Raw genomic sequence first — 25,772 nt, forward strand, 5'->3', positions numbered from 1 at the left:
CTAATGTATTTATTTCAAGTTAATGATTTCCTTATATGAACTGTAACTCCGTAAAATCTTTGAAATTGTTGTATGTTGCGTTTATATTTTGTTCAGTGTATAATATCTAAGCATATCGAATGAAACAAGGGCAAACACAACAACACTGGTTTGCTTGTTTGTTCCATGCAGACGTTCTGTGAGTGTGTACCCAGCACCTCCCAGCTGAAACACCGTTGGTCAGACTCAGACACAGTCAGAGAGACCCCGTCACCCACCAAGGTAAGAACACACAGACTCACACAGACACACACACATACACACACTTAGAACACACCTTGATATCTCACATACACCAAAACATATACTATCGCCCAACCTGCAATCTTTTACCATACAATTCACACTATGAAATAATGTATTATAATGATAATTTCTAACAGGTTAGCTCTTACTTCTTAAAATAATGGTTCATTATATGGTATTTTCTATTTGTGGTGAAATGCATTTATGTTTGGATGTAAATCATCTAGTTTAATATAGCTCATCATGTGACTAAAGCTAAGGTGAGTCTTCAGGTCTCAGGCACAATTACATTGATTCACCAAGTTCTTATTTCAGCCATTGTCACAGAGGGAGATTTGAAGTGTCCTCATGAAGAGGAGAGGAGAGGAGAGCGGATATGAGGGAGAGGAAAGGATAGGAGAGAAGAAGCGAGGAGTGGAGAGGATATGAGAGGAGAGGATAGGAGAGGAGTAAAGAGGAGAGGGGAGAGGAGAAGAGAGGAGAGGATATGAGAGGAGAGGATGACTAAAGCATGTCCCTGTCATTAGCTGTACAGAACAGCTCGGCGCGGCTCAAGGGATCTAATGGCATATGTATGCTCTCTCTGTCTTTGCCTGTCTCGCTTTCTCTTTCTCCATGTTTCATTCCTCATCCATCCTTCACTCCACCTCCCCCTCTCCCCATCCCTGTCACTCTCTCTTTTTCTATCTGAGGAGAGCAGGATGAATACTGAGGAGCTCATCTACATGGAGGATTAGCGCTCCTTCACAATGCCCTCCTTGCCCCATCAGTGTCTCCATCACCATGGTGATCGCGTTCAGGGGATTATCAGATATTAAAAGTCACATCTGAGTGCAGAGCAGAAGAGGTGGTAAACCTTGACTCTAAAGAAATACCTAAATTAACCGTGGATTAAGCTTGTGCTGCTTTGCACATAAAGACGGAAATGATTGTAACAGGATCTGAGTACGTGTGGGATGGTACAGAATATGCGTGTGTGGAGGTCTGTGGGCTCTGTATGTAAAAATATAGAATGTGGGTGCGTGTGTCTGCATGTGCGTGAGTGCATCACAGGAGGCCGCTGAGGGGAGAACTGCTCATAATAATGGCTGGAATGGAGTTAATGAAATGGCATCAAACATATGAAAACCATGTATTCGATACCATTGCACCTATTCCGCTCCAGCCGCTACCACGAGCCCTTCCTCCCCAATTAAGATGCCATCAATCATTGTGTATCTCTAATGGTGTTCTACTTATCTAATGACCGGATGAAGACCGTCATCCAGCCATCAGCCTAGGATGTGTCTGCTGCTGTGGTATAGGAGGACAGTGGTCCTACATCCCAGTGGTGGTCCTACCTCCCAGTGTGTGTCCTCTCTCATCCCATGGGGGGGCATAAAGAGAGAGGATCTGGCTGAAAATACTTGAATCAGTTATAGAACCCATTGCCCTTTATGGTTGTGAGGTCTTGGGTCCGCTCACCAACCAAGAATTCACAAAATTGGACAAACACCAAATTGAAACTCTGCATGCAGAATTCTGCAAAATTATCCCCTGTGTACAACGTAAAACACAAAATAATGCATGCAGAGCAGAATTAGGCGGAAACCCACTAATTATCCAAATCCAGAAAAGAGACGTTAAATTCTACAACCACCTAAAAGGAAGCGATTCCCAAACCTTCCATAACAAAGCCATCACCTACAGAGAGATAAACCACCCACATCACTACAACACTGTATATAGACATAATATGACATTTGAAATGTCTTTATTCTTTTGGAACTTCTGTGAGTGTAATGTTTACTGTTAATTTGTATTGTTTATTTCACTTTTGTTTATTATCTATTTCACTTGCTTTGGCAATGTTAACATATGTTTCCCATGCCAATAAAGCCCCTTGGATTGAATGTAACTGAATTGAGAGAGAGCGAGAGAGAGAGAGGGGGGCAGAGAGAGAAAGAGCCCCTTTGAATTTAGAGAGAGAGAGAGAGAGAGAGAGAGAGAGAGAGAGAGAGACTGAATCCAGTCAGTAATTACCGAGTGGCTTCCTACTGAGAGATGGAGAGACTCATTAACAAAAGCACTGTTTAGACAGGGTTTGAGTGGTTTAGCTTGGCTCAATGGAATTATACAGATAGAAATTGTATTGTGTGTTTGGGGGTGGGTCTCTGAGTGGATGTAGTACTGTATGTAAGAGGTGTAAGGGGAGAGGGGGGTGTAGAGTGGATGTAGTACTGTATGTAAGAGGTGTAAGGGGGAGAGGGGGTGAAGAGTGGATGTAGTACTGTATGTAAGAGGTGTAAGGGGGAGAGGGGGCGAAGAGCGGATGTAGTACTGTATGTAAGAGGTGTAAGGGGGAGAGGGCGGGGTGTAGAGTGGATGTAGTACTGTATGTAAGAGGTGTAAGGGGGAGAGGGGGGTGAAGAGTGGTTGTAGTACTGTATGTAAGAGGTGTAAGGGGGAGAGGGGGAAGTGTGGATGTAGTACTGTATGTAAGATGTGTAAGGGGGAGGGGGTGAAGAGTGGATGTAATACTGTATGTAAGAGGTGTAAGGGGGAGGGGGAAGTGTGGATGTAGTACTGTATGTAAGATGTGTAAGGGGGAGGGGGGTGAAGAGTGGATGTAGTACTGTATGTAAGAGGTGTAAGGGGGAGAGGGGGGTGAAGAGTGGATGTAGTACTGTATGTAAGAGGCGTAAGGGGGAGAGGGGGTGAAGAGTGGATGTAGTACTGTATGTAAGAGGTGTAAGGGGGAGGGGGGGTGTAGAGTGGATGTAGTACTGTATGTAAGAGGTGTAAGGGGGAGAGGGGGTGAAGAGTGGATGTAGTACTGTATGTAAGAGGCGTAAGGTGAAGAGTGGATGTAGTACTGTATGTAAGAGGTGTAAGGGGGAGAGGGGGGTGTAGAGTGGATGTAGTACTGTATGTAAGAGGTGTAAGGGGGAGAGGGGGGTGAAGAGTGGATGTAGTACTGTATGTAAGAGGTGTAAGGGGGAGGGGGTGAAGAGTGGATGTAGTACTGTATGTAAGAGGTGTAAGGGGGAGAGGTGGGGGGTGAAGAGTGGATGTAGTACTGTATGTAAGAGGTGTAAGGGGGAGAGGGGGTGAAGAGTGGATGTAGTACTGTATGTAAGAGGTGTAAGGGGGAGAGGGGGAGGGTGTAGAGTGGATGTAGTACTGTATGTAAGAGGTGTAAGGGGGAGAGGGGGGTGAAGAGTGGATGTAGTACTGTATGTAAGATGTGTAAGGGGGGTGAAGAGTGGATGTAGTACTGTATGTAAGAGGTGTAAGGGGGAGAGGTGAAGAGTGGATGTAGTACTGTATGTAAGAGGTGTAAGGGGGAGAGGGGGTGAAGAGTGGATGTAGTACTGTATGTAAGAGGTGTAAGGGGGAGAGGGGGTGGGGTGTAGAGTGGATGTAGTACTGTATGTAAGAGGTGTAAGGGGGAGAGGTGAAGAGTGGATGTAGTACTGTATGTAAGAGGTGTAAGGGGGAGAGGGGGGTGGGGTGTAGAGTGGATGTAGTGCTGTATGTAAGAGGTGTAAGGGGGAGAGGTGGGGGGGTGTAGAGTGTTATATTTCTTCCTTCCCTTGTGTGTCACACGTTAAAGACCGTAGAGCAGCTTAGATCACCATCTCCTTGTCTATCCATCTCCCCCTTTCCGCTCTGCCTGTATGTGCTGGTCTCCCATCCAGGGTTTTAACCAAGCCCTTGCTTAGCTTTGATATGTGTCAATGGCTACTATCAATGTGCTATTGTGATTATTGAGAGATCATAACTAAATAATACACTGAGAGTACAAAACATTAAGGGCCCTCCACTGCCTACACACAGTACCCCGTCATTTCAAAGTGAAATAGTGTTTTTTTACATTTTTACTTATTAATTAAACGTTCAAGCTAAAATGTATTGTCAATAAGTATTCAACCCCTTTTTTATGGCAAGCCTAAATAAGTTAAGGGGTAAACATTTCCTTAACAACTCACATAGTAAGGGCTCCTGAGTGGTGTAGTGGTCTAAGGCACTGCATCTCAGTGCTAGAGGCATCACTACAGACACCCTAGTTCGATTCCAGGCTGTATCACAACTGGCCGTGATTGGGTCCCATAGGTCAGCGCACAATTGGCCCAGCGTCGTACAGGTTTGCTGGTGTAGGCCGTCATTGTAAATACGTATTTGTTCTTAACTGACTTGCCTGGTTAAATTAAATAATAAATACATTTAAAAATACGTTGCATGGACTCACTCTGTGAGACTTACCCAGAAAGATTCACAGTTGTAATCGCTGTCAAATGTGCTTCTACTAAGTATTGATTTAAGGGTGTGAATACTTATGTAATTGACATATAAAGCACGTGCAAACACACACAGAAATGCACACTGGTACTCACACACACCACAGACACAAACGCTGCTTGACATGCAGAATGAAATTGGATTGTTCTTTGCCTGCATGTCGACTGAGAGAAAACAGACAACTAATTGTGATGCGTGAAAAGATGCCCCGGAGCTGCCTGACTGACTGCATCTGGGCTTGGAAAAATAAGTGATGCAACCACATAACACAACACAGCTTGGGCACGTGTGTGTGTGTGTGTGTGTGTGTGTACAGTATGTGGCGTCAGTATGTGTGTGTTCGTATGTAAACAGAGAAGTCCTGTCATCCTGTAGCAGCTGGAGAATGGCTCTCTCTCTCTCTCTCCAGGCGCCTCTGTCCCCACCATTTTCCTTCCTTAACCAGCAGCCTCCTCTACTCCCAGACTCTGTTGTTGTCAGGAGTCAAACTATTGTTTTTTTTATGCGCCTCTGGGCTTTGTTCCTCCCCAATGAGTTTGGGTGCATATGTCAGCTCTGTATGTGTACTGAATGTGTGTTCATGAAACTGAGAATTACTGAATAGAATTGTCTCTACTCCTAACACAGCAGACATACACTGGGAGTGAACACACACACACACACACACACACACACACACACACACACAGAGCCATGACGTCCACATCTGTGCTTGGAGACTATGAATAACCACAGTGATGAAGAAGTGGCTCTCTGGAAAACAGGGTGTATACCACAGAGAGACACACAGTGATAAAACATCACATACTGTAGCACACCATTAGCTGGCTATTAGCATGGTCCACTGTGCCTCTACTGCCAATTTACATATTCATTATCTCATACACACACTAAGTATGAAATCAGTCATGCTAACACATAGACGCACACACACAGAGCCATACTTACACACACACACACACACACACACACACACACACACACACACACACACACACACACACACACACACACACACACACACACACACACACACACAGCCATGACTCAGGGTCATGTGCACACATGCTCGCTCTCACACACACACATACACTTCCGATGAGTGCATCATCCAGTGGGAAATAAGTGTAATCATGTGGAGGTGGATATGGGGAAGATAGGAGTTGTTAATCATACAGTGGTAGTGTATGACATACCTCTCTCCTCTCTCCCATACACACATGGTAATTAAGATGAAGAAATGAAGATCACTTTATCGGTCAATTGTAAGCAAGGACCAACTGAAATGTCACTTCCGCTTCAAACCCAACCCCTCCGAAAGACACGCATACATAAACAGGTTTTTGGAGCGGGTGCTGCCACACCGCAGGGAGCTGTTGCTGTGAGGGTTAAGTGCCTTTCTCAAGGACACAACAACAGGCAATAGCATCTAACATTTTGAGACCAGCAACCCTTTGGTTGCCAGCTCACTTGCTGACAGATTTTTTCAGTTGGACCTGGGATTAAAACTGACAACCCTCTGGTTGCTTTCTCGCATCTCTAACAGCTAGGCTACCTGCCGCCCTAAAAGTATGTTTAATTGTCACATACACCGTGGCAAGATTGCTCCCAATTGTCAAATCTTTTTTAGTGTCTTTTTAATGACACTTCTATTGATGTCTTTCTCTCTCACTTTTTTCTTCATACTTTCTCTCTCGTTCTGCCTCTCTCACACTTTCTATCTCTCTTTGCTTCTTACTCTTTCTGCCTCCCTCTCTCTCCCATTCTCTCTCTTCCCTTCTCTATATCTCTCTGAAGTGGGAGTGAGAATTGAACCTGTTTCCCTGCTGTGTTCATCCCCAGAGGTATTTTAAACTGGGACTCTGGCTCAGATTCTCCTCAATATGCTACATACTGTATCTCTTCTCTTCAAAAACAACATATGTTGCAGAAAACATGTTTTCTATCGAGCTTTTTCCAACTTTCAGACTTTTGATGTTTATTTTTTTGCGGGTTCAGTTTTGATGCAGAAGTAGTGTATGGTGGTTAATGAGCTATGGGAAAAGATATTGCTCATAACAAACATTAGTTAATAAAGGACGGGTTGTGAAATGTGATGCTTCAAATATTGAATTCTTGTAAACAGCACTAATCTTCAATTATAGAGCAACAAGAACAAAAAATGTCTGTCTGTAGGTTTAACATTCCACTTTTATTTTGTCCCTCCCTCCATCCCACCTTCCCTCCCTCCCTGTAGAGGATGAGCTGCAGCTACCTCCTGTGCACCATCCTCCTCTTCGTCGCCGTCCTTCTGGCCGTCACGGCAACCGGCACCATCCTCTTCATGAACCACTACCAGGCCCCGCCCATGTCTGACGGCCCACCCCACATCTCAACCAATCCGGACGAGGCCAACGCCCTGGTAACCGTGGAGAGGGGCGACGGCTCACGCATCAACATCTTCATCGACCCCAACTGTCCGGACTACAACGGGAACTTCCTACGCCTGGAAGGGGTGCAGACATCGCTGCTCCACTCGCTGACCGACCACGACACCGACCTGAAGTCGGTCAAAGGTCAAGACCGGGCGCTGCTGGTCAACCTAGCTGAGGAGGTGGCCAAACTGTCGGCCCACGCTGGTCAGCTGAAGATGGACTACGAGTCTCTGAGACGAGGCCAGGGGAGTCTGGGGCAGGACCTGAACACACTGCAGACAGAGCAGGGACGCCTCATACAAGTAAGCTAGTATTTAATTTTTTGAATGTTTTATTTAACCTTTATATAACCAGGAAGTGCTCATTGAGATTTGAAATCTCTTTTTCAAGAGCATCCTGGCCAAGATAGGCAACACCAAGTCATTACACAATTACAGACAGACAACATGAAAAGCTATAGGTATTCTAGTAAAACCATAGAATTCACAAGAGTATATCAAAATCATAAAACAGCTAATTAAAACATTGACAGGTCAGGGAAACAGCCTCAAAATCCTTCATCAATGATTTAAAAACACCAATCGGGACAAGTTCTTCCAGTTTAAAAGTATTTTGTAAGGCGTTCCAAGCCAAGGGCGCAGAGTGAATAAAATCCCTTTTACCAAATTCAGTTCGGACGTTTGGAGCAGTTAGCAGGATAACTGAGCCTACGATTTACTAGAGAAGGCCAGCCAACCCTTGTATATAAAGTGCAGGCGTGCGTAAGGGTTTTGCAGTTTAAAATAAATCTCAATGCTCCATGGTAAAGGGTGTCAATTGATCTCAAACACTGAGCGGAAGCATTCATATATAAAATATCCCCATAGTCTAGTGAAGGCATAAATGTTGCTTATACTAGTCTCCTTCTGGCTTCAAAAGAAAAACAGGCCATATTCTTAATCTTAAATTGACACAAGCTATGTTGAACAGTATAAAAAGCAGTTTGCAAGTTCTGGAAAGCTTTTGTGGGAGATGAGGCACAACAATAAATAACGGTATCATCAGCATAAAAGTGAACTTGAGCATTTGCACATTTTTGTCTCAGTTATTTACATAAATAGTGAATAAGAGGGGACCAAGTGCAGAGCCCTGGGGCACACTATTACAGACAGACAATTTAACAGACATGGGCCCATCAAATTAGGTGCACTGAGTTCTATCAGACAGATAGTTATCAAACCATGCAACTGCATGCTCCGAAGTACCTATGCTCGACAATCTCTGCCTCAATATAGCATGCTCAACTGTATCAAAAGCCTTAGAAAGATCAATAAAAAGTGAGACACAGTGCTGTTTTTTGTCAATGGCTTCAGTGATATCATTTAAAACCTTCATGGCTGCTGTAATTGTGCTATGCTTCTTCCTGAAGCCCGATTGGGACATTGATAAAATAGAGTTAGTATTAGCTGTTCTCTAACAAGGGTTTCAAGTATTTTCGCCAGGGGTCACAGCTTTGAGATTGGACTATACTTGTTTAAAAGAGTCGGATCTCCCAGTTTTAAAAGTTTTTGGACAAATGCTGATTTCCAGATCTTTGGAATTTCATTACATTCCAGGGTTAGATTGAACAGTATCAGCTATGAAATCAGCTGCCAGTTTGAAAAAGCAGGGATCAAGAAGATCAGGACTTGCAGGCTTTCTCTGATCTAAGGATTTCATGGCTTTATGTACCTCCTGCACTGAGAATGGCAAAAAGCTAAACGTTTGACCAGCTCTCACTGGTTCATCCACACAGGGTTGTACAGAACCAGAGGATACTGATTCAAACAGCCTACTAGATGATACAAAGTGCTCATTGAAACAATTCAGCATTTCAATTTGACCATATACAGCAAGAGTCCTTCAATACACATGACGGTAATGCATTAACATTACTGTTACCAGACAGACTTAATAGCTTTCCAAAGAATTCTAGGGTCATTCAGATTATCAGTGGTAACAGACATAACATTTTCAAACTTGGCCTTCCTGAGAAAAAAAGAACACTTGTTTCATAGCTGCCTAAAAAGAAGCCAATCAGCATCAGAACATGATTTCCTTTCTTTAGCCCAGGCTAGATTACATTTGTGAATAATACAAGACAGCTCAGAAGAGGAATGGGGAATGGGGCATGTTTGTTTACTATTTGGAAAAAAACATGAAATAATTTCCAGGCAGTTCCACATCAGGAATAAGCTTGATCTTGGTCCAGTCAAAATAAAACAAATCATGAAAGAAAGCCTGCTAATAAAAATCTTAAAATTTCTATTACGAATAAAGCGTTGGTTTGTCTAAGGAACCTTAGTATATCTAACAGCAAGAACTGCGCAATGGTCACTTAAATCATTACAAAAAACACCAACTGCCAAATATTTATGTGGAACGTTTGTCAATATCAAATCAATCAGGGTAGATTTCTTTGGACATTTGGGCGGGTGGGTGAGTTTATCAACTGGGTAAGATTCATAGAATTACAAAACATTTTAAAATCAGACACCGGCTTTACCCAACACCAGTTGAGATCATTTCACTGAAGTTTAGACATAAGGTGCATTAGAGAAGAACATGCATCACAGAGAACAGAGGGGGGTCTATAACAGCCAATCACACTTATAGAGAGACACTTTGAAACCTCAAGATTCAAAGCAAGAAATTCCAACGGTTTACAAATAGTTTCAGACTTTGCCACACTTACAAGGAATTTAGTCTTTACATATATAGCCATATCCCTAACTTTCTTAACTCTATCAGTGCGATACGCATTGTAACCCTTTATGCAAATATCCTTATCAAGAACAGACTTGCTGAGCCAGGTTTCAGAAAACACAATTACATCAGCTGATCATCAGTTGATTTAGACCAAATCCTAACCCCATAAACTTTTAACAGGCTGCGTACATTTAAATGAAAAATACCAAAACCAGATCTAGATTTAAAATCAGAGGGCGTTTTGAAAAATTGCATATTAGGGTCAGGTTGCACGTTACCTGAAATCAATAACAGAAGAATAACTACGCACCTGTAACGGCAGATTTCCTCCTCTTCGTCTGAAGAGGAGTAAGGATCGGACCAAGATGCGGCGTGGTAAGTGTTCATGACGGATTTTAATACGATAACATGAAATGAACCAAACCGAAACAGTCCCGTGTGGCACAAACACTGACACAGGAAACAAACACCCACAAACCAACAGTGAAACCCAGTCTACCTAAGTATGATTCTCAATCAGAGACAACTAACGACACCTGCCTCTGATTGAGAACCATACTAGGCCGAAACAGAAAACCAAACATAGAAACACAAAACACACTGCCCACCCCAAATCACGCCCTGACCATACTAAATAAAGACAAAACAAATGAAAATAAAGGTCAGAACGTGACAGTACCCCCCCCCCCAAAGGTGCGGACTCCGGCCACAAAACCTGAACCTATAGGGGAGTGTCTGGGTGGGCGTCTGTCCGCGGTGGCGGTTCTGGCGCAGGACGTGGACCCCATTTCACCAAAGTTCTAGTGCGCCTCTTCGCCCGCCTCCATGGCCTCTTTAAAGCAGCGACCCTCGCCACCAACCTTGGACTAGGAACATTCCGGCAGCGCCGGACAGGCGGGTGACTCCGGCAGCGCTGGAGTGAAGGACGCCTCTGGCAGCGCCGGACAGGCGGGAGACTCCGGCAGCTCCGGAGTGAAGGGCGATTCTGGCATCGCCTGGCTGACTGATGGCTCTGACAGATCCTGGCTGGCTGACGGCTCTGGCAGCTCCTGGCTGACTGCTCAGGACAGACTGGCGGCTCTAGCAGCTCAGGACAGACGGGAGACTCTGGCAGCTCTGGACAGACGGGAGACTCTGGCAGCTCTGGACAGACGGGAGACTCTGGCAGCTCTGGAGAGGAGGAAGGCTCTGGCAGGAGACCCTGTAGGCAGAAGACGGAGAGACAGCTTGGTACTGGATAGACCGGACAGTCCAGGCGCACTGGAGCGCTTGAGCACAGAGTAGCCCGACCAGTGCGGCGAGGTGGAATAGGCTGCACTGGGCTGTGCTGGCGAACCGGGGACACCATGCGTAAGGCTGGTGCCATGTACGCCGGCCCAAGGAGACGCACTGGAGACCAGATGCGTAGAGCAGGCTTCATGGCACCTGGCTCGATGCCCACTCTAGCCCGGCTGATACGAGGAGCTGGAATGTACCGCACCGGGCTATGCACCCGCACCAGGGACACAGTGCGCTCCACAGCATAACACGGTGCCTGCCCGGTCCCTCTTGCTCTCCGGTAAGCACAGGAAGTTGGCGCAGGTCTCCTACCTGGCTTCGCCACACTCCCTGTGTGCATCCCCCCTAAGACATTTTTGGGGCTGCCTCTCGGGCTTCCTTGCCAGCCGCTTTCCCTTGTATCGCTGGCTCCTCTCTCCGGCTTTCCCTGCTCTCCTAGCTGCCTCCACCTGTTCCCATGGGAGGCGATCCCTTCCAGCCAGGATCTCCTCCCATGTGTAGCAACCCTTGCCATCCAAAACGTCCTCCCATGTCCAGGAGTCCTGACATCGCTGCTGCTGCTGCCCGTTACCACGCCGCTTGGTCCTCTGTTGGTGGGTGTTTCTGTAACGGCAGATTTCCTCCTCTTCGTCTGAAGAGGAGTAAGGATCGGACCAAGATGCGGCGTGGTAAGTGTTCATGACGGATTTTAATAAGAAAAGCCTGAAAACTATGAAATACAAAACAATAAACGATAACATGAAATTAACCAAACCGAAACAGTCCCGTGTGGCACAAACACTGACACAGGAAACAAACACCCACAAACCAACAGTGAAACCCAGGCTACCTAAGTATGATTCTCAATCAGAGACAACTAACGACACCTGCTTCTGATTGAGAACCATACTAGGCCGAAACAGAAACCCAAACATAGAAACACAAAACATAGACTGCCCACCCCAACTCACGCCCTGACCATACTAAATAAAGACAAAACAAAGGAAAATAAAGGTCAGAACGTGACAGCACCTCTGTTTAATAACCTTGCACGGCTTCTCTTTTTTAAGAGACCCACTGCAAGCGAATTCTACAAGTGAGTTTCCAGACAATACAAAGTAGTCATATAAAACAATTAGACTTTCGTAGTGACACAAGTTCATACTGTTCACATCATGCCACAAATGTTCCCGCAGACACAATGTCTAATGGACGGGAGAGCACATTGTCAGATGTACTCACCCAGCAACAATATTCGTGTACTCCAGAGTTCAATAAAGTCAGTGCACAAAGCAATACCACGAAAATTGTCATTTTCTTTAAGAGATGTAAGAAATAATGGCCAAGGAAAGGTAAGGGGAGAGAGCGACTGAGTGTACGTATGAGTCTGTATGCGAGTGTGTGCGCGTGAGTAGATTGGGTGTTGGGGTCGATTGAGAGAACGGGGATTGTTGAGCTCCCTCTAACAGCCATGCGGAGAGCGAAGAGGTTCAGCTTGGAAGAGACACTCCGCAGATGGAAAACTGAGGATAGAACCCAGGCCAGCCAGAGTGGGTTACTTTGGTAAAAGTAAAGAAGTGCAAGTAGCAAAAATGTATCTGAGTTGAGGGAGACGCGCAATCTTTACACCAGCTTAACTAAATAGTTTGCACTACACAACAAGGAAATTGTAGATTTGCTCCACCATAAATGAATAGGTTATTAGTAGGTTAAAATCTACTAGTCACAGACAAACGACTTGACATGCTGGATTGAGGAGTGGATGTGCCTGCGTACTTTGTATACAGTACAGTACAGACAGGGCTACAGTAGTTGATCTTTGTGTGTGTCTGAGGCTGCTTGACTGACAGGGCTCAGACAGTGGATGAGTGTTGACTGACGGTCTCTCCCATGTACCTAACACACCAAGGAAATTGAAGCGTGCTTATCATCATCTAAACCTGTGAGGGAGACACGCACACACATAAACACACTCACATGCACACACACAAAACATGCACGCACACACGCGTACATACACATACAGTGGAGGAGTGTTGGTCAGTTAATTGGAGTCCTCCCTCTGGCCACTACAGTAACAGACCAAAACACTCTGGTACAGCTAAGCATATAGAGACAGAGCATGTGTTTTAAATGGCACCCTATTCCTTATGTAGGTCATTATTTTTGACAAAGCCATATGCACCCTTCATATGGAATAGGGTGCCATTTGAGATGCACAAGAGACTGGGTGAGTGTGTATTTGTCTAGCTAAAGAAACCTATTACCCAATACTGGTGGAAAAAACCTTCACATGTCTCCTAATGAATGCCTGAATTTGTTCGACTGAGCTTCCTTTAAACGTTTGACCTAAGCCCACCCTTCTGTACTTCTCTCGTTCTGTTCCACTCTCCTTCTCATTACTTCTTATCTCACCCTGCCTCATTGGTGAAACATACCTAGAAGGAAACAAAATAGTGAAAAATATAGTGAGAAAGGAATAAGAGAGAGAGGATTCTTCCCTGAGCTGCTGCTGCAGGAGCCGGTGCTCGTTGCTATTTAGGAACTAAAACCAAGACAGGAGGAAAATAGAGAAGCATCCTGAAGCCTTTGGTGTTCTAGGGTTCTTCTGTTATTCTCTTCAAACAGAGCTGTAAAGGCCTTCTCGTTATCAAAGCCCATTTTCAAACCAGACCAGGAACACTGAACATAGGCAGCGAATGGAGGAGGAGCGGGGGGTGTGGGGTTTGGTGGGAGAGGGGTACAGCAAAGCCACGGTTAAAAATAGACATACAGGAGAGAAGGGCTTTGAATTGTGAATGTGTCGCTCCCTGCTAGCACTTCTATTGTAGCAGGACGAGGGGATGTGAGAGTAGTCATTATAGTACTGCATATGGTATACTGTATATCTGTGTGTCAGGCAGAAGCTAGCAGAGCTAGGAGACCTGGGGCCCTTTCTCATTTACACTAGCTAACCCAGGAAGGGAAACAAGCTGCAGGAAGTGAAAAAAGATTATCCCAGTGCAGCAAGACAATATATTTCCATCAATATCTGCATCTGGATTGCTGTTTGGGGTACCACCGCATACATTGACACTATGTGTGCCTAATTTTACAGTGCTGAAGATTAGTATTTAGCTAAACTATTTTGAACTGGAATAAACGCTGCACTTTTAACAATGGCCAACACAATTACAGTCAAAATAGAAGATTGTAAGAAATACTGTTGCCTACTATTACTATATCCAACCCAACTCATTTTGTTGCTGCTACACTCTTAGAAGAAGAGGTGCTACCTGGAACCTAAAAGGGTTCTTCGGCTGTCCCCATAGGAGAACCCTTTGAGTAATCTTTTTGGTTCCAGGTAGAACTCTTTCCACATGGGGTTCTACATTGAAACCAAAAAGGTTCTACCTGAAACGAAAAAGTTTTACCTGGAACCAAAGAGGGTTATCCTACGGGAACAGCCGAAGAACCCTTTGGAACCCATTTTTCTAAGAGAGTATCATGTATCCCAGTGGTTTTCAAAATGTTTCACCCACGACCCCAAAAATCAGTGGTACAAAATGTGCCTTCTATGTTTTTGCCAGGCAAAACTGGAGGAAATGAAACAAGTTCTTTCTGGTCACTAATCTGGATATGCTCACCCACCTTTGCTTCCAATGCTGCTGACTGGTCATTGTTCAGTCAACAATCAAGATGCTAAACTTTTTGGTTCAGAAGCATACAGTGCATTCGCAAAGAATTCAGACCCCTTGACTTTTTCCAAATGTTGTTACGTTACAGCCTTATTCAAAAAGATATTACATATGTTTTTCCCTCATCAATCTACACACAATACCCCATAATGACAAAGCAAAATCAGGTTTTTAGACATTTTTGAAAATGAATTATAAATACAAAAATGGAAATGTAACATTTACATACAGTACCAGTCAAAAGTTTGGAGAGTTTTTCTTTATTTGTACTATTTTCTACATTGTAGACTAATAGTGAAGACATCAAAACTTTGAAAAAATAACATATATGGAATCATGTAGTAAAAAAAAAAAAGTGTTCCCTGTTAAAGGTACATTTGTGGAATATCTTTCCTTCTTAATGCATTTGAGCCAATCAGTTGTGTTGTGACAAGGTAGAGGTGGTATACAGAAGATAGCTTTATTTGGTAAAAGACCAAATCCATATTATGTCAAGAACAGCTCAAATAAGCAAAGCGAAACGACAGTCCATCATTACTTTAAGACATGAAGGTCAGTCAATCTGACTGTCGCAAAAACCATCAAGCGCTATGATGGAACTGGCTCTCATGAGGATCTCCACAGGAAAGGAAGACCCAGAATGACTCTGCTGCAGAGGATTAGTTCATTAGAGTTAACTGCAGATTGCAGCCAAAATTAATGATTCACAGAGTTCAAGTAACAGACACATCTCAACATCAACTGTGCAGAGGAGACTGCGTGAATCAGGCCCTCATGGTAGAATTCCTGCAAAGAAACCACTACTTAAGGACTTGCTTTTTCCATATTGGGCCAAGAAACACGAGCAATGGAAATTAGGTGGAAATTTGTCCTTTGGTCTGATGAGTCCAAATTTTTGATTTTTGGTTCCAACCGCCATGTCTTTGTGAGACGCAGAGTAGGTGAATGGATGATCCCCGCATCTGTGGTTCGCACCGTGATGCATGGAGGAGTAGTTGTGATGGTGTGGGTATGCTTTGCTGGTGACACTGTCTGTGATTTATTTAGAATTCAACGCACACTTAACCAGCATGGCTACCACCTCATTCTGCAGTGAAACGCCATCCCATGCGGTTTGCGCTTCATGGGACTATAAATCGTTTTTTCAAAAGGACAATGACCCAACACACCTCCAGGCGGTGTAAGGGCTATTTGACCAATAAGGAGAGTGATGGAGTGCTGCATCAGATGACCTGGCCTCCACAATCACCCGACCGCAACCTGTTTGAGAGAATGCCAAGCATGTGCAAAGCTGTCATCAAGGCAAAGGATGTCTACTTTGAACAATCTCAAATATAAAATATATTTTGATTTGTTTAACACTTTTTTGGTTACTGCATGATATATGTTATTATTTCATAGATTTGATGTCTTCACTTTTATTCTACAATGTAGAAAATAGTAGAAAATGAAGAAAGGTCGGATGGGGAGTGTCGCTCACAGCTATTTTAAGGTCTCTCCAGAGATGTTCGATCAAGTTCATGTCCGGTGTCGTGTCTTTGGCTATGCCGGATTAAGTGATATGACATGCTATTCTATAAAATCCTTTCTCTGTAATTAATATTACCTGATTAAGCTAATCATGTAAATGTAAATAACTAGAAAGTCAGGGGACCAGGAAACATTGTTTATAGAGCTGTTATCTTCCGAATAAACTCTTCAAGACCTAGTAATATTTTACATCAATAGCAGTATTAATCGTCACCTTATTTCAGTCTCATCTGAACATCGTAGAATTCTTGGTTCTTCACGAACCCTGGCTAACAAGTTGAATCAGCAATACAAAATTGGGTTTAATTATATATTTACTAAATACCTAACTAATCACACAGAATAACATATACACAGAATGAAGCATACATTGATTACAAATTATGTCATAAAGGAAAACATCCCTAGCGGGCGGAACAGATATGACAGCTGGTTACACAAGGAAAGGGGGTTGGGATTGAGTGAAAGAGCGGGAAGTCTTGAGGAACAAAGGGAGAAGCTATGTCTCTATCGGGCCGTAGGCAGCTACTATATCGTAAATACAGAATATTATGCATTCTAAATTACCTCCCATTTGGAAAAGGAAAATGCAATAAATATTTACTCTGAGCTGCGCTTCAATAGGTTGGTGGTAGATGGAAGGCCGTGTCCTTTGTCCTTTGATGCGTGTCTCTTCTGGTGAACGGGATACGTTGTAGTGTCGTCGTTGTGTGGTAGACGGGATACATCGTCTGTCCTTTCCTAGCCCACGTTTACGGCTGCTGTTGCTAACTCTACGGCTAGGATGTCTCACTTCTTTAGTGAATAAGAGTTCAAAGTTCATACCATTCACAACCAAAGCTCACGCTGAGGTTGGCTTAGCTCTGTTGTTGACATGTTAGTCCATTTTAACGTATGGACCGTCGTCCTTGGAACAGGAGGTTACATTTTCATCAAGGGCTTATATATTGGAGGGAGAGAAGGGTGTGTTTCATAGTTTGTAACCCATGTCTCTTCACAGGAGCAGGCCACTGATTGAGCAGAGCTCTAACCTTATGAAAACCAAATTCTCTCATTTGGAAGCTAATATTACATTTAATCTTTTCACAAATAGTTTCATATTCAAACATTTAAATTGCACAACAATTCCATGTGAATCTGATAACTTGAATGTGTAGACTTTCCCAGATACAGTTTATGTCGTCCTGTCATCAGTCATAATGTCTCAGATGACAACCGAACTGACATCATATTCATTAAGTACCAACGCGTATTTTCAACTGGTTCTATTACCGAAATATGGTTCCTTTCCCCCCCTTGTTTGATGTTTCCAGACTCCAGACTATGTTTAACAAAGGCTATTCAAGAGTCCTTCAGTAGAGTCAGAGAGAGAGGGAAGGGAGAAAGGTATTTATGGGGGGGGGTCATTAACCTTACCCACAGGCCAATGTCATGACACCGGGCTCTGGCTGGGCCACTCAAGGACATTCAGAGACTTGTCCCGAAGCCATTCTTGCGTTGTCTTGGCTGTCTGCTTAGGGTCGTTGTTCTGTTGGAAGGTGAATCTTCGCCCCAGTCTGAGGTCCTAAGTGTTCTGAAGCAGGTTTTCATCAAAGATCTGTCTTTACTTTGCTCTGTTCATCTTTCCTTCGATCCTGACTATTCTCCCAGTCTCTGCCGCAAAAAAACATCCCCACAGCATGATTCTGTCACCACATTTCTTGATGGTGCAAAGTTTCCTCCAGACGTGACGCTTGGAATTCAGCCCAAACAGTTCAATCTTGGTTTCATCAGACCAGAGAGTCCTTTAGTTGCCTTTTGGCAAACCCCAAGCGGGCTGTCATGTGCCTTTTACTGAGGGTTGGCTTCCATCTGGCCACTTAACCATAAAGGCCTGATTGGCGGAGTGCTGCAGAGATGGTTGTCCTTCTGGAAGGTTCTCCCATCTCTACAGAGGAACTCTAGAGCTCTGTCATAGTGGCCATTGGATTCTTGGTCACTTCCCTGATCAAATCAAATCAAATCAAATTATTTATATAGCCCTTCGTACATCAGCTGATATCTCAAAGTGCTGTACAGAAACCCAGCCTACAACCCCAAACAGCAAACAATGCAGGTGTAAAAGCACGGTGGCTAGGAAAAACTCCCTAGGAAGGCCAAAACCTAGGAAGAAACCTAGAGAGGAACCAGGCTATGTGGGGTGGCCAGTCCTCTTCTGGCTGTGCCGGGTAGAGATTATAACAGAACATGACCAAGATGTTCAAATGTTCATAAATGACCAGCATGGTCGAATAATAATAAGGCATAACAGTTGAAACTGGAGCAGCAGCACAGTCAGGTGGACTGGGGACAGCAAGGAGTCATCATGTCAGGTAGTCCTGGGGCACGGTCCTAGGGCTCAGGTCCTCCGAGAGAGAGAAAGAAAGAGAGAATTAGAGAGAGCATATGTGGGGTGGCCAGTCCTCTTCTGGCTGTGCCGGGTGGAGATTATAACAGAACGTGGCCAAGATGTTCAAATGTTCATAAATGACCAGCATGGTTGAATAATAGTAAGGCAGAACAGTTGAAACTGGAGCAGCAGCATGGCCAGGTGGACTGGGGACAGCAAGGAGTCATCATGTCAGGTAGTCCTGGGACATGGTCCTAGGGCCCAGGCCAGTTGAAACTGGAGCAGCAGCATGGCCAGGTGGACTGGGGACAGCAAGGAGTCATCATGTCAGGTAGTCCTGGGGCATGGTCCTACGGCTCAGGTCCTCCGAGAGAGAGAAAGAAAGAGAGAAGGAGAGAATTAGAGAGCGCACACTTAGATTCACACAGGACACTGAATAGGACAGGAGAAGTACTCCAGATATAACAAACTGACCCTAGCCCCCCGACACATAAACTACTGCAGCATAAATACTGGAGGCTGAGACAGGAGGGGTCAGGAGACACTGTGGCCCCATCCGAGGACACCCCCGGACAGAGCCAAACAGGGAGGATATAACCCCACCCACTTTGCCAAAGCACAGCCCCCACACCACTAGAGGGATATCTGATGATATCAATGATCAATGATCAAGGCCCTTGTCCACCAATTGCTCAGTTTGGCCAGGCGGCCAGCTCTAGGAACAGTCTTGGTGGTTTCTCTTTCCATTTAAGAATGATGGAGCCCACTGTGTTCTTGGGTAGCTTCAATGCTGCAGAAATGTTTTGAGACCCTTCCCCAGATCTGTGCCTCGACACAATCCTGTCTCAGAGCTCTACGGAAAATACCTTCAACCTCATTGCTTGGTCTTTGCTCTGACATGCACTGTCAACTGTGGGACCCTAATATAGACAGGTGTGTGCCTTTACAAATCATTTCCAATCAATTGGGCTCCAATCAAGTTGTAGCAACATTTCAAGGATAATCTTTGGAAACAGGATGCACCTGAGCTCAATTTCGAGTCTTAGCAAAGGGTCTGAATCCTTATGTAAATAGGGTATTTCTGTTTTTATTTTTTATTAATTTCTCAAAACCTCTTTTCTCTTTGTCATTATGAGGTATTGCGTGTAGATTGATGAGGAAAACATTTCATTTGATCAATTTTAGAATAAGGCTGTAATGTAACAAAATGTGGAAAGAGGGGTCTGAATACTTTCCGAATGCACTGTAGATAATAATTGAACAACAACATGCCAGCAGTGGGTTCGCGGTGGGTTCAGAACAACTATAACAAAACATTCATTAAAATGTTATTCAAAACATTGGGGAAATAATACCACCACCAAAGACGGCATTTTGGAGAGTGGAAGGGCAAAGGGGCATGTGCTCTGCACAGGTAGAGCCCTATCTGAGGACTTGACTGCTGGAGATAGAAGAATGCTGTTTCTGTCTGGCCCCGGGAACCTTGTTACCAATTTTAATTAAAAAGGGAATTTAATTGGCAGGGCTTCAGTAGACATAGGCTACAGAATATACTGTGGTCCCCATTTGCTTGATTAAATAGCAAAACATAAAGGGCAAACTAAATCTGCAGAGGACAAAATGTTCTTTAGCTCCTCAAAAATATTTTTTTGTCAAAAATAATGCCCCTGCTGTTTGAGCCTGTCAAAAATCATATCAGTTCCTAGCCATGCAGGACTCATACTGTCCCCTATTGCCCCGTGGGTCCAAAGGCCTGATTGGCTGACCAGTGGCCCATGGCACTGCCTGTTCTTGTTGTCCCCTCGTAGCGGAGATAGAGGGGTTGGAGAACAAGATAGGAACAGGGAGAGAGAATAATAAGAGAGTAGAGAGAGAGAGAAAGAAAGAAAGAGGGGAGGGGAGGGAAACCATAGACAGTGTATAGAGAGAGAACGGGAAAAAGAGAGAGCGAGAGAAAGAGTGAGATCAAGATTGTGGCGGGGAGTGTGCAGCGGGGGCTAAGTGACGGGGACGGCGTTGTAGCAGAGCAGAGCCACGGCCCTGCATGATTGATTTCCTCTCGGAGCCGAGGCTACCGCTGGTGCTGGCTAGCCGCTCTGTGGTTTATGCGTATACAGACGCTGTTCCTCCCTGACACTTCAGTCTGACTGTCTGGTCTAATGGCTGCCTGTGGCAAGAGACAAGACATATGGTGACACAGAGCCGCTTGTGCCACGGTTAGTAATGGCCATGACTGCATGCATCACAGGGAGGCCTAGTAGAATGGTTACACCTCGCAACACAGAAAGGAACTGTCCCAAAATGCCCCTGAGGGAAGAGGAAGGATCACATTGGACAGAGATATGGACCATCGCAGAGTTAGGATGCGTTTGTCACTTTGTGTCGATACAGTTCAACCTCAAACAATCACTGACTTCTGATCTCATATCATCTCTGCATAGAGAAAAATACTCACTCTGTTACACATACTCTCTCTCTTACACACACACACACACACACACACACACACACACGTGTAGTCTCGCAACCCATTGTGAAGCTGCTTTAGAAGGTTGTTGGAACTAATTGTATTGTGATCCTAATTGATATGTCAATCTGGGTTTACTGATAAGCTGAAGACAACTCTCTCTCTCTCTCTCTCTCTCTCTCTCTCTCTCTCTCTCTCTCTCTCTCTCTCTCTCTCTCTCTCTCTGTCCCTCCTGTCCCTCCCGGTCTCTACATCCCTCTATCTCTTTCCCTCCATCTCTCTCTCCCTCTCCCTCTTTACTATCAAATCAAAGCACTGATGACTCATCCAATCATTCACTCAAAATATGCACCCCCTCTCACACACACACACACACACACACACACACACACACACACACACACACACACACACACACACACACACACACACACACACACACACACACAAACCCATTTTCCGGTGTGCCCTCTCTCCTCAGTGTAAAATGGGTCATCTCCTTGGTGTGTGTAGAGGCCCTGTGCCGGTGTAACGTGATTGCAGCGGTGCCCGGTGTGTGTGTGTGTTGTGGTTATTGAGGCCAGTGGAAGGCCTGTAGGGTTTCTCTACTCTCATGCTGTTAACGCACCTGGCTATAGCTGACATAATGGAAAGATCACAGGAGTCTAAGCCACTTATCTGTGGCTTTTTGCAGGGGCAGAGGTGTGTGTCAAATCAAATGAAATCTAATTGTATTTGTCACATGCGCCGAATACGGCAGGTGTAGACCTTACCGTGAAATGCTTACTCACAAGCCCTTAACCAACAATGCAGTTCAAGAAATAGAGTTAAGAAAATATTTACTAAATAAACTAAAGTAAAAAAGAATAATCAAATCAAATCAAAAGTAACACAAGAAAAAAACGAGGCTATATACAATGTAAATGTAAATAGTCAATGTAGAAAGTCCAGGTGTGGCTTGGGGGTAGAAGCTGTTCAGGAGTCTTATGGCTTGGGGGTAGAAGCTGTTAAGGAGCCTTTTGGTCCTAGACTTGACACTCCGGTGCCGCTTGCTGTGCGGTAGCAGAGAGAACAGTCTATGACTTGGGTGACTGGAGTCTATAAAAATGGTTGGGGTCTTCCTCTAATACCGCCTAGTATATAGGTTCTGGATGTCAGGAAGCTTGGCCCCAGTGATGTACTGGGTCGTACCCATTACCCTCTGTAGTGCCTTGCGGTCAGAGGCTAGGGGGTACGGCCCAGTACATCACTGGGGCCAAGCTTCCTGACATCCAGGACCTACAGTTGAAGTCAGAATTTACATACACTTAGGTTGCAGTAATTAAAACTAGTTTTTCAACCCTTCCACAAATTTCTTGTTTACAAACTATTGTTTTGGCAAGTCGAATAGGACATCGACTTTGTTCAAGACACAAGTAATTTTTCCTACAATTGTTTACGGACAGATTGTTTCACTTATAATTCACTGTATCACAATTCCAGTGGGTCAGAAGTTTACATACACTAAGTTGACTGTGCCTTTAAACAGCTTGAAAAATTCCAGAAAATTATGTAATGTCTTTAGAAGCTTCTGACAGGCTACTTAACATGATTTGAGTCAATTGTGGGTGTACCGGTGGATGTATTTCAAGGCCTACCTTCAAACTCAGTGCCTCTTTGCTTGATATCATGGGAAAATCAAACGAAATCACCCAAGCCCTCAGAAAAACAATTGTAGACCTCCACAAGTCTGGTTCATCCTTGGGATGCAATTTCCAAATGCCTGAAAGTACCACGTTCATCTATACAAACAATAGTACGCAAATATATACACCATGGGACCCCTCAGCCGTCATACCGCTCAGGAAGGAGACACACTCTGTCTCCTGGAGATGAACGTACTATGGTGCGAAAAGTGCAAATTATCCAAGAACAACAGCAAAGGACCTTGTGAAGATGCTGGAGGAAACGGGTACAAAAGTATCTATATCCACAGTAAAACGAGTCTCACATAGATATAACCTGAAAGGCCCCTCAGCAAGGAAGAAGCCACTGCTCCAAATAGGTCTTCCAAATGGACAATGACCCCAAGCATACTTCCAAAGTTGTGGCAAAATTGCTTAACCTCTCTGGGGTAGGCATGTCCAATAGCCAGGGAAAATGCAGTGCGCCAAATTCAAATACATTTCTATAAAAATCTAACTTTCATTAAATTACACATGCAAGATAGCAAATTAAAGCTACACTCGTTGTGAATCCAGCCAACATGTCAGATTTCAAAAAGGCTTTTCGGCGAAAGCATACGATGCTATTATCTGATGGTAGCACAACAGTAAACAATGAGAGAGTAGCATATTGTATGCGAATTGGAGTGGGTCTAAAGATTCCGGCATGGTGCTGATGATCAGTATTTCAAAGCACTTAATCGCTACCGACGTGAGTGCCACTGGGCTGTTATCGTTTAATCATGTTACCTTAGCTTTCTTGGTTACAGGGACTGTGGTGGTCTGTTTGAAGTATGTAGGTATTACAGACTCAGTCAGGTAGAGGTTGAAATGTCAGTGAAGACCTGACATGCTGACCTGTTTAACTTCTTACGGATCATTGGGATGCTAGCGTCCCACCTGGTGTCCCACCTGGCCAACAACCGGAAATTGCAGAGTGCCAAATTCAAATGACAAAAATCGTAATATTAAATATTCATGAAAATACAAGAGTTATACATCAGTTTAAAGCTTAACTTCTTGTTAATCCAGCCGCTTTGTCAGATTTCAAAAAGGCTTTATGGCAAAAGCACACCATGCGATTATCTGAGGACAAAAAATCACTTACCTTTGAAGATCTTCATCTGGTTGCAATCACAAGGGTCCCAGCTACATAGCAAAATGATAATTTTGTTCAATATATCCCCCAAAAAGTATGTTTCGTTGGTGCGCTTGACTCAGTAATCTTTGTGATAAAACGGATGGCACTGTGATAGACTGCATCCAATTTGTTGAGTAGGGTATTGGAAGCTATTTTATAAATGACATCGCCAAAGTCAAGGATTGGTAGGATGGTCAGTTTTACAAGGGTATGTTTGGCAGCATGAGTGAAGGATGCTTTGTTGCGATATAGGAAGCCAATTCTAGATTTAACTTTGGATTGGAGATGTTTGATGTGAGTCTGGAAGGAGAGTTTACAGTCTAACCAGACACCTAGGTATTTGTAGTTGTCCACGTATTCTAAGTCAGAGCCGTCCAGAGTAGTGATGTTGGACAGGCGGGCAGGTGCAGGCAGCGACCAGTTGAAGAGCATGCATTTAGTTTTACTTGTATTTAAGAGCAATTGGAGGCCACGGAAGGAGAGATGTATGGCATTGAAGCTTGCCTGGAGGGTTGTTAACACAGTGTCCAAAGAAGAGCCAGAAGTATACAGAATGGTGTTGTCTGCGTAGAGGTGGATCAGAGAATCACCAGCAGCAAGAGCGACATCATTGATGTGTACAGAGAAGAGAGTCGGTCCAAGAATTGAACCCTGTGGCACCCCCATAGAGACTGCCAGAGGTCCGGACAGCAGACCCTCCGATTTGACACACTGAACTCTATCAGAGAAGTAGTTGGCTAACCAGGCGAGGCAATCATTTGAAAAACCAAGGCTGTCGAGTCTGCCGATGAGGATGTGGTGATTGACAGAGTCGAAAGCCTTGGCCAGATCAATGAATACGGCTGCACAGTAATGTTTCTTATCGATGGCGGTTAAGATATCGTTTAGGACCTTGAGCGTGGCTGAGGTGCACCCATGACCAGCTCTGAAACCAGATTGCATAGCAGAGAGGGTATGGTGAGATTCGAAATGGTCGGTAATCTGTTTGTTGACTTGGCTTTCGAAGACCTTAGAAAGGCAGGGTAGGATAGAGGGGGATGACCGCAGCTGCTTTCCAATCTTTGGGAATCTCAGACGACACGGAAGAGAGGTTGAACAGGCTAGTAATAGGGGTGGCAACAATTTCTGCAGATCATTTTAGAAAGAAAGGGTCCAGATTGTCTAGCCCGGCTGATTTGTAGAGGTCCAGATTTTGCAGCTCTTTCAGAACATCAGCTGACTGGATTTGGGAGAAGGAGAAATAGGGAAGGCTTGGGCGAGTTGCTGTGGGGGGTGCAGTGCTGTTGACCGGGGTAGGGGTAGCCAGGTGGAAAGCATGGCCAGAAAAATGCTTATTGAAATTCTCAATTATAGTGGATTTATTAGTTTTGGGCCCAGTCACTTGACCGCTGACCCATTACGGATGCAGGCAATGAGGCAGTGATTGCTGAGATCTTGGTTGAAGACAGCAGAGGTGTAAATATGAGTTCTGTTATACTCACAGACATTTTTTTAACAGTTTTGGAAACTTCAGAGTGTTTTCTATCCAATACTACCAATTATATGTGTATCCTAGCTTCTGGGTCTGGGTAACAGGCAGTTTACTTTGGGCACCTCATTCATCCAAACTTCCGAAAACTGCCTCCTAGCCGCGAAGAAGTTAAAGATCTTGCTCACATCGGCTATGGAGAGAGTGATCACACAGTTGTCCGGAACAGCTCCTGCTCTCATGCATGATTTAATGTTGCTTGCCTCGAAGCGAGCATAAAATGCATTTAGTTTGTCTGGTAGGCTCTCGTCACTGGGCAGCTCACAGCTGGGTTTCCCTTTGTAGTCCGTCTTATTTTTCAAGCCCTGCCACATCCGACGAGCGTCAGAGCCGGTTTAGTAGAAGTCATTCTTAGTCCTGTATTGACGCTTTGCCTCTTTGATCGTTCGTCTGA

The 25,772-nt window shown here is 44.4% G+C and overlaps 1 protein-coding gene across 2 annotated transcripts in view; it reads left to right on the forward strand.

Moving 5' to 3' along the window:
• Positions 1-25,772, forward strand: part of LOC115120737 (fibrinogen C domain-containing protein 1-like) — a 241,946-nt gene that overhangs the window by 39,588 nt on the left and 176,586 nt on the right. The window contains exons 3-4 of one of the 2 annotated variants that reach the window (XM_029649723.2): positions 172-261; positions 6,803-7,282. In XM_029649723.2, the coding sequence (XP_029505583.1) occupies positions 172-261; positions 6,803-7,282 (570 nt within the window). The remainder of the gene's footprint in view (positions 1-171; positions 262-6,802; positions 7,283-25,772) is intronic. The other variant, XM_029649730.2, reaches the window with a different exon arrangement.

The sequence above is a fragment of the Oncorhynchus nerka genome, linkage group LG4 (genome assembly GCF_034236695.1).
Source record: "Oncorhynchus nerka isolate Pitt River linkage group LG4, Oner_Uvic_2.0, whole genome shotgun sequence".
Lineage (NCBI taxonomy): Eukaryota > Metazoa > Chordata > Actinopteri > Salmoniformes > Salmonidae > Oncorhynchus > Oncorhynchus nerka.